This window comes from Pituophis catenifer, unplaced genomic scaffold (genome assembly GCF_029215685.1).
Source record: "Pituophis catenifer annectens isolate HBS135680 unplaced genomic scaffold, rPitCat1.0.hap2 SCAF_1, whole genome shotgun sequence".
Lineage (NCBI taxonomy): Eukaryota > Metazoa > Chordata > Lepidosauria > Squamata > Colubridae > Pituophis > Pituophis catenifer.
The window spans coordinates 175,652,130-175,670,698 of NW_027256881.1; the positions used below are offsets into that span (position 1 = coordinate 175,652,130).

Consider the following 18,569-nt stretch of genomic DNA (forward strand, 5'->3'; position numbering starts at 1 on the left):
AGGCTGAGCTGGTGGTATGACTGAAGCAAAAAGAGGCGCAGCTGGAGGCAGCGACAGATGGACACAGCACCCAAGGGGTAGCCGATAGTTCGCTTGGCCATTGGTGGAAAAGCCCCGTATTAAGGGACACTGGAGGTAGTAGAAGCCAATCCTCAGCGCCCGCCGGACTCCAGTTCCAGGGGTGGAGAGAGCGACGATGGGCGGAGGATGAAGACAGTGACTGGAGCTACTCCACAGGGCTGGGTGCATCGACGTTGGATATCTTGAGAGACCGCTTCGGAGAGGCAAGCTTCCATGATGCCCCATCCTGGCAGCCCTGGGCACCCAGGGAGGAGCGACCCGATGGGTGGCAGGGCGCCAGCAGTTTGGGGTCAGGGCCAGGAAGTAGAGTCCGTTTGGCCAGTCCTAAGTTCAAACCCAAGCTGGCTGCTGTAAGGAGTGAGGCGAGAGCAGGGCCATGGACTCCCAAAGGTTTTCCATCAGCAGTGGGAGACATCGACCGTGGGCAAGACCAGGCCCCTGCCCGACAGCAAACGGAGAGAGAAAGAGGCATGGGGTGGCCACCGGGGCAACAGAGTGGGCCATGGGACGGGGAAGCAACGAGGCAGATGGTAGACCCCTTTCCCATGTGGGCACCCGGGATGTGGGCTCCACAAGGCCAATGGGGCCTTCCTCCTATACAGGCGACCTTTTACGGGGCACCTGGAAAAGTGGCTCTGTTCTTAAGTCAAATCATTAGCCACATGGACCTTTACGGTCACGTATATCCATCCCAATGGTCCATGGTAGTCGCTGTCACTGGGGTGCTAACAGCCGAGGCAGCGGATTGGGTGGCCGACCTGCATCGAGACCATGCCCAAGAACTGACAGACCTGGGTTTGTTTCTAGAAGCCTTACGAACGCGGTTTGAGGACGACACCCAAATCCAGATAACAGAGGGGGAGTTAGTGGCCCTAAGACAAAGAGGCCGGCCTGCCAAGGAATACGTAAAGGAGTTCCATGCGTTAGCTGGAAAACTCCGGACATGGCCGGAACAGCTCCTTGTTCATCAATTCCATATGGGGCTTGACAGGGAGATCAGACAGGCCTGCGTCTACCGCGGGTTGCCACCCCGCCTCAACGAGTGGTATAAGGCTGCTGTAGAACTAGACATTGGGTTACGTGAATTCAGAGCGCAGCCCGTCAGCCTAGAGCAAAGCCGACGGGGTGGCCTGGAGACTGGGAGAGAGGGGAGGTGTCAGGCCCTTCGCAACCCCGGGGGGGGAGTTCCACCACCCTCCAAAGCAGTAGGCCTTTCCGCTGTTACCGGTGTAACCAAGAGGGGCATAGAGCAGCGGAGTGTCCGCTGCCACCGCCACGGATGTCCACCCCTCGAATGCCTGTTCCTGGTAGTGCAGCCAAGCCCACGTCTCCTGGAGTGTCCGAGAGGTCTTGTGCTGCAACATCGCAGATGGATACACCACGGTCGGCAATTGGACTCACCCCTAATGTGGCTCGCATGCCGGATCCCAACGAAACGAGCGGGGACGAGGACCTGCATGATCAAATGGTAAGCGGTCCGATACACCCGTTCCTCATTCCGGTGATACTGGGTCACCCGGGGTCGGGGAGGGAGAGTGAACAAAAAGCATTAGTAGACACTGGGTGCACTCGTTGTCTTATCCATCTTTCCGTTGTACAAGCCCTGGGAGTACAAATGGTACCTTTACGCAGGCCTATTACATTCGAACAAATGGACGGATCAATCCTAGGCGGAAAACCAGCCACCCACATGACAGAACCTCTTTGGTTAACAATGGGAGAACATCGAGAACGCATCCGGTTTATAGTAGCAGCTCATATGGTTGAATCTCTCATCCTGGGCTTGGCATGGCTAGATAGGTGGGAACCAACAAATGTGTGGAAGGATGATTTCCGAAAACTCCGTATTCCTATGCGGGGAATACCCAGGAATCAATCTGTGGGGTCAGCGCCGAAGGAAGCAACCTTGCGAGCTCCGGTTAGTGCATACCCTTCTGAATACCGGGATTTAGAGTTAGTGTTCAATGAACAGGAGTGTGATGTGTTACCACCCCATAGAGACACCGACTGCACCATCAAATTAATTCCAGGCGCGCATCTACCCAAATCACGTATGTACGCAATGTCCCCAAAAGAACTAGACGAATTACGGCAGTACATAGATAAAAATCTAGCCAGGGGTTTCATAAGCCCAAGCCGTTCCCACATGGCAGCTCCCGTTCTCTTCAGGGAGAAAAAAGATGGTGGCCTCCGCCATTGTGTTGATTACAGGGGATTGAATGCCGTTTGTAAGGAGCCATTGTACCCTCTCCCGTTAATGACCGACCTGTTAACCACCCTAGCGACTGGTACTTACTTCACGAAGCTTGACCATCATGAAGCTTACCATTGTGTACGCATACATCCCGGAGATGAATGGAAAACAACGTTTAATTGTTCTCTGGGTAGTTATCAATACCAGGTGATCCCTTTCAGTCTACAAGGCGCTCCGGCAGTTTTTATGCAACTTATTAACACCGTGTTGCATGAATTTTTATACCGCGGAGTTTTAGTATATCTGGACGACATACTGATCTACACCCGAACATTAGAGGAACATATTCCTTTAGTTAGACGAGTGCTGTCTAAGTTGCTGGAGTCGCAGCTATACGTGAAACTGTTGAAATGCGAGTTCCACCGGACAGAAATTGATTATCTAGGATTTCACATCAACGGTGAAGGAATCAGTATGGACCCCAAAAAGGTAGAAGCTGTGATAGAATGGCAGGCCCCCAAAACCAGGAAACAACTACAAAGTTTTTTAGGATTCGCCAATTTCTATCGGCAATTTATCCCTTCTTTTGCTCGGGTGGCGTTGCCATTAACTGATCTATTGCGGACCAAGACATGCCAACCCAGAAAAGCTAAATCAGGCCAACCGCTTGATTGGACGTCAGCCTGCCAAAAAGCCTTTGAACAGCTCAAACAGCTGTTTGCTCAAGAGCCCATATTGAAACATCCTGACACCACAAAACCATTTATTATCCAAGCTGACGCTAGCGATGTGGCAATCGGAGCCATCCTGCTCCAACGGAACAAACAACATGCTCTACAACCATGTGCTTACACGTCCCAAAAGTTTACGTCCACTGAAAGGAACTGGGCAATATGGGAGAAGGAGGCGTTTGAGGTGAAGTGGGCGCTGCACACATGGAGACATCTGCCAGAGGGGAGTGAGCACTCCTTTGAGGTCTGGACAGACCATAAAAAACTGGAGGCCCTCCAAACGCCCCGGAAGTTATCCCCGAAACAGGTACGATGGGCCCAGTATTTTCGTAGGTTCCGATTTACTCTCAAGTATGTGCCTGCAGGTCGGAACTTCCTAGCCGATGCCCTCTCCCGTTTGCCTCAATATAAGAGTAAACGGGTTGATGTGATGCAAGCCCTCATACCGTCTTCACAACTAGGGTCCCGAGCTATTGACCAAAACAATAGCCCATGGCAACGCGAATTAAAAAAGGAATTAGAATCGGATGCTTGGTTAAAGACCAACCGGGCGGAGGTTACCCAATGGAACAGCCTCGTCTGGTGAGGTGACCGTTTGTATGTCCCCACTGTAATGCGGGATAAGGTCCTAAAAAAATGCCATGACGTGAAAACGGCGGGTCACTTCAGTTTCCTGAAAACATTACATTTAGCCCGCCGGCAGTTCTGATGGCCAAAAATGCGCACGGACATCGAAGCATATGTGAAAGGATGTCCTATCTGTGTCATGGCAAAACCAAAACCAGGTAAACCTACAGTCTGTAGCCAACCCCAGTACCACTTGGGATGAAATAGCTATGGACTTTATTGTAGACCTACCCTCAAGCCGAGAACACACAGTGATCTGGACGGTTATAGACCTGTTCTCAAAGCAGGCGCATTTCATTCCTTGTAAAGGGCTACCATCAGCTTGCCAGTTGGCACGTATGTTTGTGCACCATATATATCATTTGCATGGAGTGCCTAAGCGGATTATCTCCGACTGGGGCGTCCAATTCACCGCAAGGTTTTGGCAGACATTTCTACATTATATTGGTTCTTCACAAGGCCTCAGTTCAGCCTATCATCCCAGTACAAACGGAGCTGCAGAATGAGCAAATGCGATGGTAGAGCGATATTTGAGAACCTATGTGGCTTATCAACAAGACAATTGGTGTGAGCTCATTCCATTCACAGAGACAGCATATAACAACTCGGTACAGGGTTTACTTCAAGATAGTTACCGGAAAGGAGTTCCCTGCTATACCTGACTTGGACATGTCACGAACAGATAAAACTGTACCATCTGAGTGGCTGGAAAGAATTCCAAAAGTATGGCCACAGGTGAAAAAAGCTCTGGAACTAGCTGCAAAGGAATACCAGATCCAAGCGAATAAATGAAGAGACCAAGGCCCACCGTTAAAAGTGGGTGATAAAGTGTACTTGTCAACGAAATACCTGAAACTCCGATCACCAAGTAAAAAACTAGGTCCCAAGTATATAGGCCCATTTCCTATCCAAAAGATAATAAATCTTGTCACCGTAAAATTGTCCCTACCTCCTCGTCTCGGGAAAATACATCCCGTCTTTCATATAAGCCTATTAAGATCAGCAACAGGTATTAGGGACCATAGCACACGGCCCGGTCCCATCACTGGGGAACAATATGAAGTTAGAGACATAATCGATTCCCGTCACCATAGGCGGCTACTCGAATACCTCATACGGTGGAAGGGGTATCCAGATTCCGAGGCATCATGGGTTCGAAAAGAGGATATTAACGCTCCCAGATCATTATGAAAGTATCATAGAACGTACCCTCAGAAGCCTGGGCCCTAATGTGATACCTACTAATTTGTCGTTTCTTTTCCCATAGGCTGACGCCTGGTGAGGGGGGGCCGCCTGTCGAGCCATCAATCTGCTGCTGCTAACAGAACTCGACAATGACTGCTGAAAGCGGCGTGTGTGTGTGTGTGATCAGGAGGGGGTGGTTGCACGTCACGGGTGTTGGTGATGGGTTTTGGGGCGTGGATAGGGCTCTGCTTGCACGTGATGGGCGGAGCGGGATTACGTGGGGCGATGGGTGTGGGACTGATAGAGTTAACAGATCCGGGCTGACGTCAGCACAGGACGCCCCTGGAAGCCGGAAAGGTGGAAACGGATGCCAGCTTCTCAGCACGCTATTTAAACAGCGCTAAACGCCGATGCCGGAACTTTGACTTGATTGCTGTTAGCATATCGGTAGCAAGCTGTTGCTGTTAGCTGCAAATAAACCATCCTCGAACCACCACCCAAGCGTGTTTCTTTGTGGAATTGCTCTGGCAGCCAGCATTGCCGAGAGCCTTGATGTAGAAAAGAGAATTGTCCCATCTCCAATCAGAAGAACAGAAGCAGGCCACACATTTCACCCAATTCTTTGTTTTCTATCCAAGAGACTAGGAATGGTCAGAGAAGTGGTTAATATGATGCAATGTGATGGGTCCACTATAGCACTTTGAAATAGAGTTAATTCATGGAACCACACCACACACAAAAAGAACTTTGATCAAACCAAAGCATCATTTCTTGGCATACTGAGTGTGACTAAATTATTGGCATTCCAAGTCTAGGGATGCCAACTCATCACCATATCATGACTACCTGCCCACAATATGCAGACAGATGGGAAAAGTATAAATAGAGAGTTAAAGATTTACTCTGTGTCTCTTTTTTCATTATGCTTGCTCTTTCTTTTATGAGATAACTACCATTTGCTTTCTCCCCAGATGGACAGAGTGCATGCCTCTTCACTTTTTTTTTTAATTTGATTTATATGCCACCCTTCTCCGGAGACTCAGGGCGGCTTACAATGCGTTAAGCAATAGCCTTCATACTTTTGTATATTTATACAAAGTCAGCTTATTGCCCCCACAAACTGGGTCCTCAATTTACCTACCTTAGAAAGGATGGAAGGCTGAGTCAACCTTGAGCCCGGTGAGATTCGAACTTACAGTAATTGCAGACAGCTGGTGTTAATCACAATGCTATCAGTCTGCTGAGCCACCAGGCCCCTTTTCTAGAACAATGTAGCCAGCTAAGTGCCAGGCTTTGCCTATCCCTATAAAATACTTTTTGTAAGTCTCCATTCTGCTCTGGTTATAAAATCTGCATCACTAATCGTTGCTCAGGTCAGATTCTTGCTCTTGGGATTGTTTAGATGCACACACAGAATGCTTAAACCACCAACAGGGTTGTGCTCCAAAAACTTAATTACGCAAAGTTCTATAAAGAAAAATAAGGATTGAAATAAGAGAAGATTGGAAAATAAAGCTAATGACTTTGAAAAATGGGAATCAGTAAAGTTTCCACTTGCGTCTTGTCCCTGGTTTAAGATACTTCTTTAGATATAGCTGGATATGAGGAGAAGGCAGGTTCCTTAGGAGGTATGAGCTCTAGTAGCCCTGACGCTGTGAAACCAATTCCTGCCTTGCCAGGTCAAGTGACCAGACTCTGATCTGGATCCAAACCTTGGGAGAAATGTAGAATCAGATATGAAATCAGAAGACTGCACTCAACAGAAAGATCAGGTTCTGGGAGAAGAACATATGAGCTATTGCTCATATCAGGATTGATGGTTCTCCATTGTGTGCTGGGAACAGGCTCAATATGGAATATTTACACCCTGTCTTACAGCTGCTGGTTGCTGTTAATAATTTTTCTGGTCCAGCTATTGGTTGCTTCACAGTTGTTGCCATGTTCCTATTGGTCCCTTGGCCTGTCATTTGATCAAACCTTTGAAATTCCTCTCCATTTTGGCATTTGTGCTATGTTTTTGAAATTCTCTTCTCTTGCTGCTGTGTATGTTTGCCTGAGGCAGTAAAAACAAACCTAATTCTTTCCATTCTTGCTGATGCTGGTTTTCCTCCAATGTCTACTGCTCTGCTTCCTGTTATAGGCCTGTTTTAGCTGATCATTTACAATCATGTAATTAGCTTGTTAACAACCAAACTACTGCATTGGATAGTTGGGAAAGTTAAGGTCAGAATTCTCCTTCTATGTCTTGGATTGAATCTCTTGGAGCTTGGAGATCTTCAAGCCCAACCCCCTGCTCAAGCAGGAGATCCTATATAATTTGAGACAAGTGGCTGCCAGTCTCTTCTTAAAAATCTCCAGTGATGAAGGCAAGCTATTCCACTAGTTAATTGTCCTCACTGTTAGGAAGTTTCTCCTTAATTCCAGGTTGCTTCTCTCCTTGATTAGTTTCCATCCATGGTTTTTGGTCCTGCCCTCTGGTGCTTTGAAAAACAAATTGAATTCCCCTCCTCTTTGTGGCAACCTTTCAAATACTGGAATACTACTATAATGTCCCCCTTAGTCCTTCTTTTCTCTAGACTAGCCAAACCCAGTTCCTGCAACTGTTCTTCATATGTGTTGTTCTCCAAGTCTTTAATAATCCTAGTTGCTGAGGACTTCCGGGTTGGCTCCGCAGCGCCATTGACGGTCTTTTAGACCGCCGCCCCCGTGATTCCGTTGAGCCGTTCTGACAGCGTTAATCAGCTGTCAAACGGCTTGAAAATCTCCCCTTCGGGAAAAGAAGGGGAGGAGAGCAGGTGGGTGAGGGTAGAGCTCCCCGAAAACCCCTGGATTAATTCCAGGGGTTAGGAGGGCGAGAGCTCCCCGTTCAGCCCACTGAAGCTCCGGATCCGGGGGGACTCTGTTTTTTTTACAGAGCTAGGCATTGCGTCCAATTTCTGCTGTCAAACAGAAGATCAAATGATTTCAAAAAAGCAGGCGGAACAGAAGCAGGAGGACAAGCTTTTTGCAAGTATAATACTTAACTCCGGGGATACAATGTTTCTAATTGGATTTTCTGAGCTGGAAGTTAAGATGGCGTTTCTTTGTTGCGATTTTAAAACTGAAAGTTAGAAAGGAAAGTCTTCGCTAATAGACTCGTGCTCAGAGACTGGTTTTAAGTTGCTGGAATAGATTTTGAAGAGCTGTTTGGGAAAAGATTATTTCGTTTGGTGATTTATAAAGAAATTGCTGAAAGCTGCTCAAAAGGATGGCTCTGACTTTATGATTTTATGGTTGTGGGAAGAAAGAAAATCTTTTTAAAATAAAATGGCTTCTAAGAAAGGAGATCTTGAAAGTGCTGGAAGCTATTGGAGGTGTCAGAAACGAAACAGTTGTTTGATTTACAGAGTTATAAGGATTTTGATGCAGAATTTACAGAATTTATAAAAGAAGCCATGAATAATCATACTGCAGCTATAAGTAATCAAATAGCAATTCTTAAAGGGATAACAACAGAAATGACTGAGGAGACTAAAACAAGTACGGAGCATGATGACAATTCAGGAGATATTCTGATTGCAGCAGAGAGGGTGGAAGAATCTTCTCAAGAATTTTCGAGCTTATTCTCTGCTCTTTTCGGAAAAATTGATAGAATCTTTCAAAATTATGACTTGGTTTGGAAAAAAGTAGTAAATGACCAGACTTTCGAAGTTTCAGAAGATGAAGGAGATTTGCCAGTGGCATTTATACATTTAATAGAAAAGAAACAACTGAACTTTTTTTCACAAACTCTTGGCAAACTTTGGTTTTACAGACGAAGGAATGAACTGATTTATATAAGCATGAAGAGGCGATTTGGGGGCTCTAAATCAGAGGAAATTTTCTCAAAAAGGGGACAATCTTTGCAGTTACATCAACCTCAAATTAAAATGAAAAACCTCCTCAAAATAGAAGTAGGAGGGATGCAGAAAGACTGGAAAAAATATAAAAAGAAAGCAAGAATGGAAGATTAACCTTTTCTTTTGGCTTTGCAGTTGTTCTACTTATGGTTAAAAATGATTATGTTTTAGGTGTTATAACTACTGAGGGGGGAAAAAGTATAAAGTTAAATATTGATTTTTAAATATGATGCATTAATGGTTGATTAATCCTTTTTGGTTTTCTAGTTTATGTACTAATGGTTAATTATGTTGATGATTATCTTTTAAAAATTTTAAAAGTTGGAGGGAGGAATAATGAAGGGGGGAAATTTAGAAATTTAAAAAATGTAGAAATTTAATTAGTGAATATCTAAGGTTTATTTTTTGTTATGAGATTTCAAAATATCTGAACTTTGAGAAAAGTAGGAGGGGGAAAAATGTTTTTAGGTTTGAATGTTTAATATTTGTTAATGGTTTTAAAACTCTTAGAGTTATTGGATTACATGCTATTTTGAGTCTATAAAAAGGGAGGTTGATGAAATTGTAAAAGGGGAGTTAAGGGGTCTTGGGAGTTATTAAATCTTGCAGTTAGCTAGTTTATTTTAGCGAATGTTTGGTGAAATCTATGCCCTGTTTTTGTTCTGGGAAGTCGGGGGTGTGGGGTGGTGAGGAGGGGTTGAAGATTGAGTTTACCAAGGATTGATTTTTTTTTCTCTTTTTCTTGATGATAGTTTGAATGATTGTTTATATTGTATACTTGTTTGATCAGAAAATAAAAACTTTTTATTAAAAAAAAAATAATCCTAGTTGCTCTTCTCTGCACTTTTTCCAAAGTCTCAACATCTTTTTGGTAATGTGATGACCAAAACTTGATGTAGTATTCCAGATGTGGTCTTACTAAGGTTTTATAGAGCAGTACTAATACTTCACAGTCATCCTTCTTGTCATCCAAGTAAAAAAAATATCCTGAAGTCTCAAGAAATTGCCTTAGACCCCCCCCCCAAAAAAAAAAAAGAGAGAGACATTCTGTGTCAAATTACATGTAGCTGGCAAGTCTAATGAAGCAAGGATGACCAGATTTCAGGACAATATCTTTACTGGGATGAATACAGAAACCTGGGGGGAAAATGTCAGAGTACATTTCCAGTATTAGTTAAAGTGAGTTAATTAAGATGGAGACCTTTTGGAACACTTTTTCTCCACATTTCTTACATCTGGACTTAGTTGCCTCTTCTAAGATAAACTTTCAAATGCCTCATTCCTCATTTTGTCATAATCTATCACACAAAGAGACAGAACAAGAACAAAGAGCTTGGAACTGGGGGGAGGGAAAGAAGTGAGGATGATCTACCAGGCAGTGAGTAACTCCCATTTTTGTGAATTGAAGGCATTTAGATAAAGTCAATGGAATTTGGAAAAGCCACTCAGATTATATAAACAAGATTGCTAGTCTTAAAATTCTCTGATTTCAGAAAAGTATGTCTCAAGTATCTGGAAGAATATAAATCTGCATACACTTTTTAAAGATGACCATGGTCATGTGACTGGTAATGAAGAATTGCCTATGAAATACATGCTCCAGGAAAAATGGAATCTTTTAATTAGACTGCGCATATGATAAACCAACAACAGCAAAATATTGCAACCATAAAATTGATTGAATGTGTGGCACAGAAAAACGGGACATAGAGATCCGGATGCTATTATTAATTGGACAGACAAGGCATGATTCCGGGGCCCTGAGAAATGACATTGTTTAATCGAAGGAACCCATAGTGTGCCAACCCTGCCAGATCAATTCAACCAGGCAAGTACTATAGGAGACAGATGGTTCCTTAAGCAACCAAACCATATGCCATGTAGAGTTTCATAGGTAATAGCCAGCAGCCTGAATCACACCAAGAAACAAAATAGCAACCTGTGTAATTCACAAAATATCAAGATATGCCCATCACTGCTTACACTGCTGTACTTTGGAAAAGTTGGATTGTCAAGTGGTCTTCAAGGGCAGCCCCAAGCAGAGCACATTGCAGTAGTACATGCAGCAGAAATGCTTCCATGCCAGTATTCTGAAGTAATAGAATGGTGCTACCTGATTTTTTAATATGCATAGATCTACATCCTGATGTTAGAGAAGGATGTTATGTAAAATGTTTTGAACCAGCTTTGTTCAGGCAGCAAGCATGACCTTGCCCTCCACACTGCTGCAGCACTGGGCTCAGCAGTCTAAATTCTGAACAAAGCTGAATGCGTACAATATGCAACATCTGGTTTCAGTTGGGAGGCATTGTTGTGGAATAAGGTTCTGATGTTTGACCATTTTATTAATATTTTCTCCTAATCACCCCATCAAATACCTCAGTGTCAGTTGGCCCTGGATTGCCTTCTGGATAGAACTGCACTGTGAAAATTGGCTTGTTTTCATGCATAATTCCCTGCAGGATTAAAAATAAGTAATAATGTTAGTCTTCTTCCTGACAACAAAAATAATTTTAAAATGCTCTTCTTAGCAAACCCCACATACAGTCAAGGCTAAGTGTTTGATACAATTTAGATGGAGAATTGAAATTTATTACATCTTCAAACTGGTCCAGGAAACAGATGAGCAACTCTAGTGAACATTTACAGTAGATTCATCCCTGAAATGAACATCACAGCATCTGTAAGATTTATTGAGTTTTGCATAAGTTCTGAATCTGTCATTCATACAATCCTAACAGAAATATTACCCAATCCTATTTCTATTATAGGAAAATCACCTATGTATATTGAGTCCAGAATCTAAAAATAAACCCTGGTTTACTAAGAGAAATACTACCAGTTGTTTTTCAGAAAAGGCCTCTGAGCTCCATTTATTGCAGGTTGCACTTCTGAATAACTTTCAAAGAAACAAAAATAACTTCATCCTTCTTTTCCCATGCCTTGCCGCAACTTCAGTTTCCATCAAGAATGTTCTATAAAATGCCGCTATTTCAACTGAAGGGTTTTACTAACTACAGAGGGATTGCCACCTTGCCCAGAAGCATTTCTCCTCTCTCCCTTTCCAACTTACATGCAGATGAATAGGAAATCATATGGCTAGATACCATTTTAGATTTTTAACTGGTCCCTATAAACTATTGCCTTGTATTCTGTATATAATTCCAGTATAATTGTCCAGTAATTCACCAAAGATAAATATTTCAGTGAGAAGTGGGCAAAGTATCTCTAAGAATTCATGGGATTGATAATCCAAGCAATACTGATGCCAGCCTGTTCTTTGATGAGCAGACATCAGATACCCAGAGAAAGAAATCTTACCTCGTTGGTTTGATCATTTGCATTCACAAACAGAGGCTTCCAGCCTGAAGGGAGAGAGTTGCCATCAATTGCATATCCATGATTCTGAGCAGTAATGAAAGCTTGTCCATTTAACAGATTCACAACTGGCTGATTCTGTCCTCTGAAGAATCAAGGAGAGAAGGAATGGTTTGTTAAGGAAATCACGTGTGTGGAGTGAAAGGCAAGGGAAGATTACCATAGTTAATTGATATTCTGCCAAACTTTGCTTTGCAATTTCCCTTTGTGAAAGGGCCTGTTTTATTACTTTATTCTCAGATTGCTTGAGAATTTCTTTCAAATTTCTTTTGAGTGCTGTTTTTGAGATTATTTCATTGGAGGAAGTGAAGGAAAATGAGATTACATAAATCACACTACTTACCATTATTTTGAAGCATTCCTGTTTCTCACACTTTTTTGGGGGGGGGGGGCGGAGGTTCGGGCAGGAATCATTGTTGACTCCTGGTGACTGCCAACTACCTGGATAGCCCCTGAAGTTTTCTTGGTGAGATTTTCAAAAGTGGATTGCCTTTGCCTACTTCCTAGGGCTGAGAGAGAGTGACTGGCCCAAAGTCGCCCCCTGACTTTGGGCCTAACGTGAGTAGAACTAACAACTGCCTAACCTCTAACTTGATGCCTTAACCACTAGGCCAAACTGGCTCTCCTATTCAGCAGCCTATTAAAAAGCTCCTTGGTGACATTTTTCCTTCCAAGAATGGGAAGCCAGGAAAGTTGCATAACTCTACAGAAATGGCTGCTCACTGAGAAACAGGAGAGCACATGATTCTTGTGGTGACTTTGCTATCCAAAGGGCAAGAACACCACACTTCATATCTGAGAACTTTTCCGTGTTTTCTTTTGAAATAGATTGTTGAAAGGAATTTTTATTTCAATAAATTGAATGAGAAATAGTACTGTAGAATAAATATGTGAGAACATTTTTCTGCAGCAGAGCACTATATTTAATCATATTTAAAGGCCAGAAATTCTACTGTTTGCTACTGCTTCTGATCTGCAGGAAAAATGTCAAACCTAAACTAAAATTATTTCTCCAAATTATACTCTGGTCATTCAGTATCTTTGTAATCTTTGATACTTTTTTCCCCCAAGGCCAACACAATTAACCATGATAACTTTCAAATAACCCAGATTTCAGTGATACAACAGAAGGAAACTACACAAAATCCATGAAATGAGCTTCTGAAATCATAGCAACTTTTTCACTAGATGTCTATTACTTGATTATTTGCTTTTTGGCAGTGAAGGGGCCAATTGTTGCTATGGCTACTGCACTAATGGAAAAGGTAACTGCAAATGCTACAGGGTAGAAGTTACTGACTAAAATGAGTGGAGAGTTTTGGCAAATGGGACTTGTCACTAAGTAAAACCTATATTATAAAAGAAAAAGTGTTGTTCAAATTCTGCATTTTTAAGTGCTCTAGGAACCCTTGTTCTGCCTCTGTAGAGCTATCATATGCTACTAGTTCTGTTCCTCCAGCAGGTCTGTCCACTCTACTCTTACTACAGGGGGAGAGTTTTGACAGAGAGTTTCAGGAGTTTCTGTCTGGCCAGTAACAGATTGTCCTTATTTAACAATCTCTTGCTCAGCAACTATCCAAAGTTACAATGGTGTTGAATGAGGAGGCTTAGGCTGCAGTCATTGCATGATTGCAATTCAGGCACTTGGCAACCGGCTCGCAATTATGATAGTTACAACATTCCACAATCCAATGATCAATGTTTATAACTTTCCGCAGGATCCCCACAAGTCAATGGAGAAGTCACAAAAGGCAACTTTACTTAACAACCACCTGGGTTTCACCTAACAATTGCAACTGAAACACAATCATGTGACATCAAGCCTTACAACTGCCTCACTTAGTGATGGAATTCACATTCCCAATTACAATTGTTAATTGAGGACTACCTGTAACATAAAAGAATAGCAAGTGTAGACCAGACACCAACTTTGGAGGAAATGGAATGTACAGTAAGTAGCAGAAAACATGATTCTCATAAGGTGCATAAATTGCTTTTTAGTAAATATGGAATACTTTGGCTGAGTTTCTCTTGAAAAGATTGGTGCTGGATGATCATTAAAAACATTCCTGCCTCTTGGTTCCTGAACCTGTGCACATATATGTCTCATACCTGTTTGCCATGGTCATTTTGTAGGATATTGCCCCAGCTGCCAATCCAGTAATGAGATTCCCCATACTGGTTCCAAGCAAAGGTTCCTGGCGATCATTTTTAAGAACCTAGACAGGAAAGACTGCTATCAAAAATGACTAAAAATGAGCTTTTACCTGCAGAGATAACAAAAAAAAAAATACTCTTTCTGGTTATAGACAGTATTTTAAATTGATTTCTAAACAACCTCCTTTTTAAAATGATATTGCCAGCTTCTTATCTGACAGTAATTTGCACATATTTAATAACTATGGAAAGAGAAATTGCATCGGCACCTTTTTTTAGTTCAAAGAGATGCAGAAAATCTGCCTTTAAAAAGGCTACTGTTTCATGCATTTTCATGCAGAGGTCTGTAGAAGCAGCAGAGCAAGCAATCCTAATTTGAAGTGGGCTAGTTCTTATGCTCCCCATCACTATTGAAGTAGGATGTGAGAACTTGACATTTTTAAAAATGCATATATTGTTAGATTATAAGCAATTGCAGTGCAGTATCAATTAATATGCTATTTAGCAACCATTCAAATTAGAGCTTGTATTGTTTTGTCATATTAGTGCTACATATTTCAATCATCCTGCTTTTGTGTACATTTCAATTGTTTAGAATTTTATTTCCTGATTTGGTCTGTTGAAAACAATTCCAGGAAAATACATTTTTGAAGAGGATCATTTGCTGTTCATTTGGTTCCAACTTTTTATGATCCCGTGGACATCAGTTTACCAGAACCAGAATCAGTTTATCTGTCAGTACAGTAACTGCTGTTTGGTTTTTTCCTGTGCTCCTGTTTATGTTATCTGTAATAGTATTAGCAAACCTGACTTCTCTTAACCTCTTTTCATCTTATTTTTCAGCCTCTTTTTCCATTGTTTTTTTTTTTCAAATATTTCCCAAAATACTCAAGATTAGCTCAATTATTAGTGCTTTCAATTAATTGTTCTTCTTGTGATACAAGACTTTTGCAGCAATTTTCTCCAGCATCACAAGGCATTCTTCCTTGATCACCTTTTCTGATGATCTGGTTTTCATAATCATATGTTAAAATCATAGCCTTGGCAATACAATTTTTGTTATTGTGGTATCTGTGCACTTGAGTATTCTGACTATTTATCCTAGTAATAGAAGTTCATTTTTTTTCTTGTATATATTTCTATTGTTCAGAATGCTATTTGCTAATTTAAAATTCCCTATGAATTTAGGAAGATAAAGTCTATTATTCCTCCACCTTCTTCTCTGTCAACTTCTACTGGGTTGGCATTGCTTATTGACATACTGTAATCTTACAGATTGTTACAGATATGTTTAGCAGCAATCTAGCTTCTGTATTGTATTCTTTGCCCTTCAACAAAAAATTCCTTATCTTCCTCACAACCAGCCACTGAAGTGTATCACCAGCATATGTGAGCTCAGTAATATTTTTTCCAGTAACATTAACTGCACTTTCCATTTCTTCTCATCTTATACTTCTTATGATATATTCTGCATATAAGTTAAACATGCTGACAGCATGCAACGTTTAATACTCCTTTCAATATTTTGAGCCATTTGCTCCATTCTAATTGTTGCTTCCTAATCATACAAATTCTTCAGTTAGCAAAAGAAATAGTTTGCAAGCTCATGTTTTGAAGAGTTACTCCCAATTTGTTGTGGTCTATACCACAGGAGTCAAACTCGATTGCGTCACGTGACGTATCATGATGTATCGTGATATTTTTTGACTTTGCAAAGCTGAGGTGGGCGTAGCCTGCATGTGACGCATCTGGTCCGCAGTTGCCAGTTTGACACCCCTAGTCTATATAGTCAAAAATAATCAGTAAAACAAAAACAGGTATTTAGGTTTTTTAATATACTTTGTCTTTTGTATTACCTTGGATATTACCAATGTAGCCTTAGATGTTCTCAGATTCCTCTTCTGAATCCAGGTTGCACTTCTGGCAGTTATTGTTAAAATCTGGATTGCATGATCTTAAGCAGTACCTTACTAATGTGTGGATTAAATGCAACTGTTCAATCTTCAAGCACTCTTTAATAGTGGCCTTTTAAATATAAATTTAGAATATAAATTGATATTTTCCACTTTCTTGGCCACCATTGGGTTTTCCATACTTGTTTTTTACAAATCTTGAGTAACTACAAAATGTTACATAGTTTTAAACAGTTTGGCAATGCGAAATATTATTAACAATATTTCTAGCATCATTTGATGTCATTTTCCAGAATGTGTGATTCTAACCTTAGTAGCTATCAGCAATTTGGGGATCATTTTGGACACTACTGCCACCATTTGTGCCAAATCTTCTTTGTAAACTATATCTTTGCCTTTAACTGTGTTCATCTTTGCATAAATACTTTCCCTATTTTTTTAAAAAAAAATCTTAAATATCTCTTTTCTTTTCCTTCATTTGTTACCCTCAGTTTATTTAGTTATAAGTCATGTCTATTTTTGTTCTTCTCTAGAATTTAATTGGGCAAATCTGTCTCTATTTGCAATCTGTTTTCTATCTTCATATTTTTTCTTTTCTTATATTTTTTATTAAAGTCTTATGATAAAAAAGCTAACACAAACTAACAAAAATATAAAAAAAGAAAAAATGTAGAGAGAAAAAGGGGAAAGAAAAAGTATTAAAAAAAATAAACATCAAGAAAGAACTTCCCTTGATCAAGACAATTACAAAGAATTTTAATGAATTATTGCCTTCTCTAACTTTTTAATCAAACATCTCTTCATCCCATATCATCTTTTATCCCTTAAAAAATAATAAAGTCCTTTTTTTAAAATAAAACCTTTTGATAAGAAATTAATTTAATTAGCGAACATCCATTTATACACACACACGTTTGTTTGTGTGTGTGTATATAGCATATACATATATGTATATATACACCTTAAACAATAAGTTATTTTCATGTTCCTTTCCTTTTTTTAACACAATAACATTTTTTCTCTAAAAATAAAACAAAAAATATCTTCTTCCTTTATCTCATCTCATATATATAAACAATTTTTAAGCCTCATTATTCAAACTTAATCAAGAAAAATTCCATTAAGACGTACTAGAAACAACATATTGAAAATCTTGATCTTTAATCCCTTTAAATACTGTCCACAAGTTAATTTCTTATCATTTTTTTTCCATCTCTTTTCAGTAACTCCTTCACAAGTTTAACAGCTCCGGTTCGGCGAATCAGTAGTGATAAAAACTACCAGTTTGGGCGAACCGGTAATAAAAAAAGCTACCGGTTCCTCCGAACCAGTATTTCCGACGATCAGCTCTGCCGTGCGATTTAGCTTCACTAGAAAGCAGGAAAGCTAAATCGCACAGCACAGCTGATCCCCCCCTCACTGTTCTACTTACCTGCCCAAGTGTCCTTTTGGCACATACTGTGCATGTGTGTACGCGGGACACATTTGGTGCGCACTGCACAGGCGCACACATGCAGTGCGCATTTGGTGTGCACTGTGCAGGCATGCGCACGCAGCACGTGTTTGGTGTGCACTGTGCAGGCATGTGCATGCAGCGCACGTTTGGCAGACACTGAGCAGGCGTGTGCAGAGTGCGCGCTTGGTGCACAGCGCGCATGCCCAGCCAGCCAACCAGTAGCAAATTGGTTCAGATTTCCCCACTAAGGAAAGGGCATACTACTTTCTCTAAGAAACAAAAAATATCTTTTTTTATATCTTATCTATAACCAAATCTTTAAATCCTATATCCCAGTCAAGAAAAACTCATTTAACACTGCTAGAGAAAACATATATTTTAACCTATTAAGCCAATTTTATACTCCTTATTTCTGCTTTAAAAATCATTTTAAAATGTTTATTCCTTTTAAGTAGTGTCTCAAAAGCTGATTTCTTTTCATTTTCTTTTGATCTTTTCTCAGGAATTCTTTCATTACACATCTCCTTTGTAAATCCAAGATAAGTTGTCCAAGTCATTCTTCTGAGTTTAACTCTACATGCATCCAAGTCACTTGTAATTTATTTGTGTGTCCCTTTTAGCTATTAAAACATCAGCTGGTTTCATTCGTAAATCCTGTGTAACATCTTTGTCCATATCATTACTGTAGGCTGCCGTTTTTAAATCATATCCAAAACAGGCTGATTCTCAGTTGTATTCTCTTCTATCTCCTTTTTAAAACCCTTTTTTATAGTAGCACACAATCTTGAGAGAAGTTTTGAGTATATTATTGTCAGATATTCTTGAATTCTTTCAGAGTTAAATTATTCTCCATTTTGTATAAGTGGATTTCTTCTCCTTTAATTGAAATCTTTATTTTTTCTGGGTGCCTCTAATGACTTGCCTTCATGTCTCCTTTTATAGTGTTTTGCTGTAATCTATCACTTTCTT

General features: G+C 40.9%; 1 protein-coding gene across 1 annotated transcript in view; it reads right to left on the reverse strand.

Annotated features, from left to right (window-relative positions):
* The window catches only part of CPS1 (carbamoyl-phosphate synthase 1), a 177,335-nt gene that overhangs the window by 132,027 nt on the left and 26,739 nt on the right, over positions 1–18,569 (reverse strand). The window contains exons 8-10 of the mRNA XM_070956779.1: positions 14,187–14,293; positions 12,018–12,159; positions 11,075–11,152 (exon numbers count right to left, since the gene is read on the reverse strand). Of these exons, the coding sequence (XP_070812880.1) occupies positions 11,075–11,152; positions 12,018–12,159; positions 14,187–14,293 (327 nt within the window). The remainder of the gene's footprint in view (positions 1–11,074; positions 11,153–12,017; positions 12,160–14,186; positions 14,294–18,569) is intronic.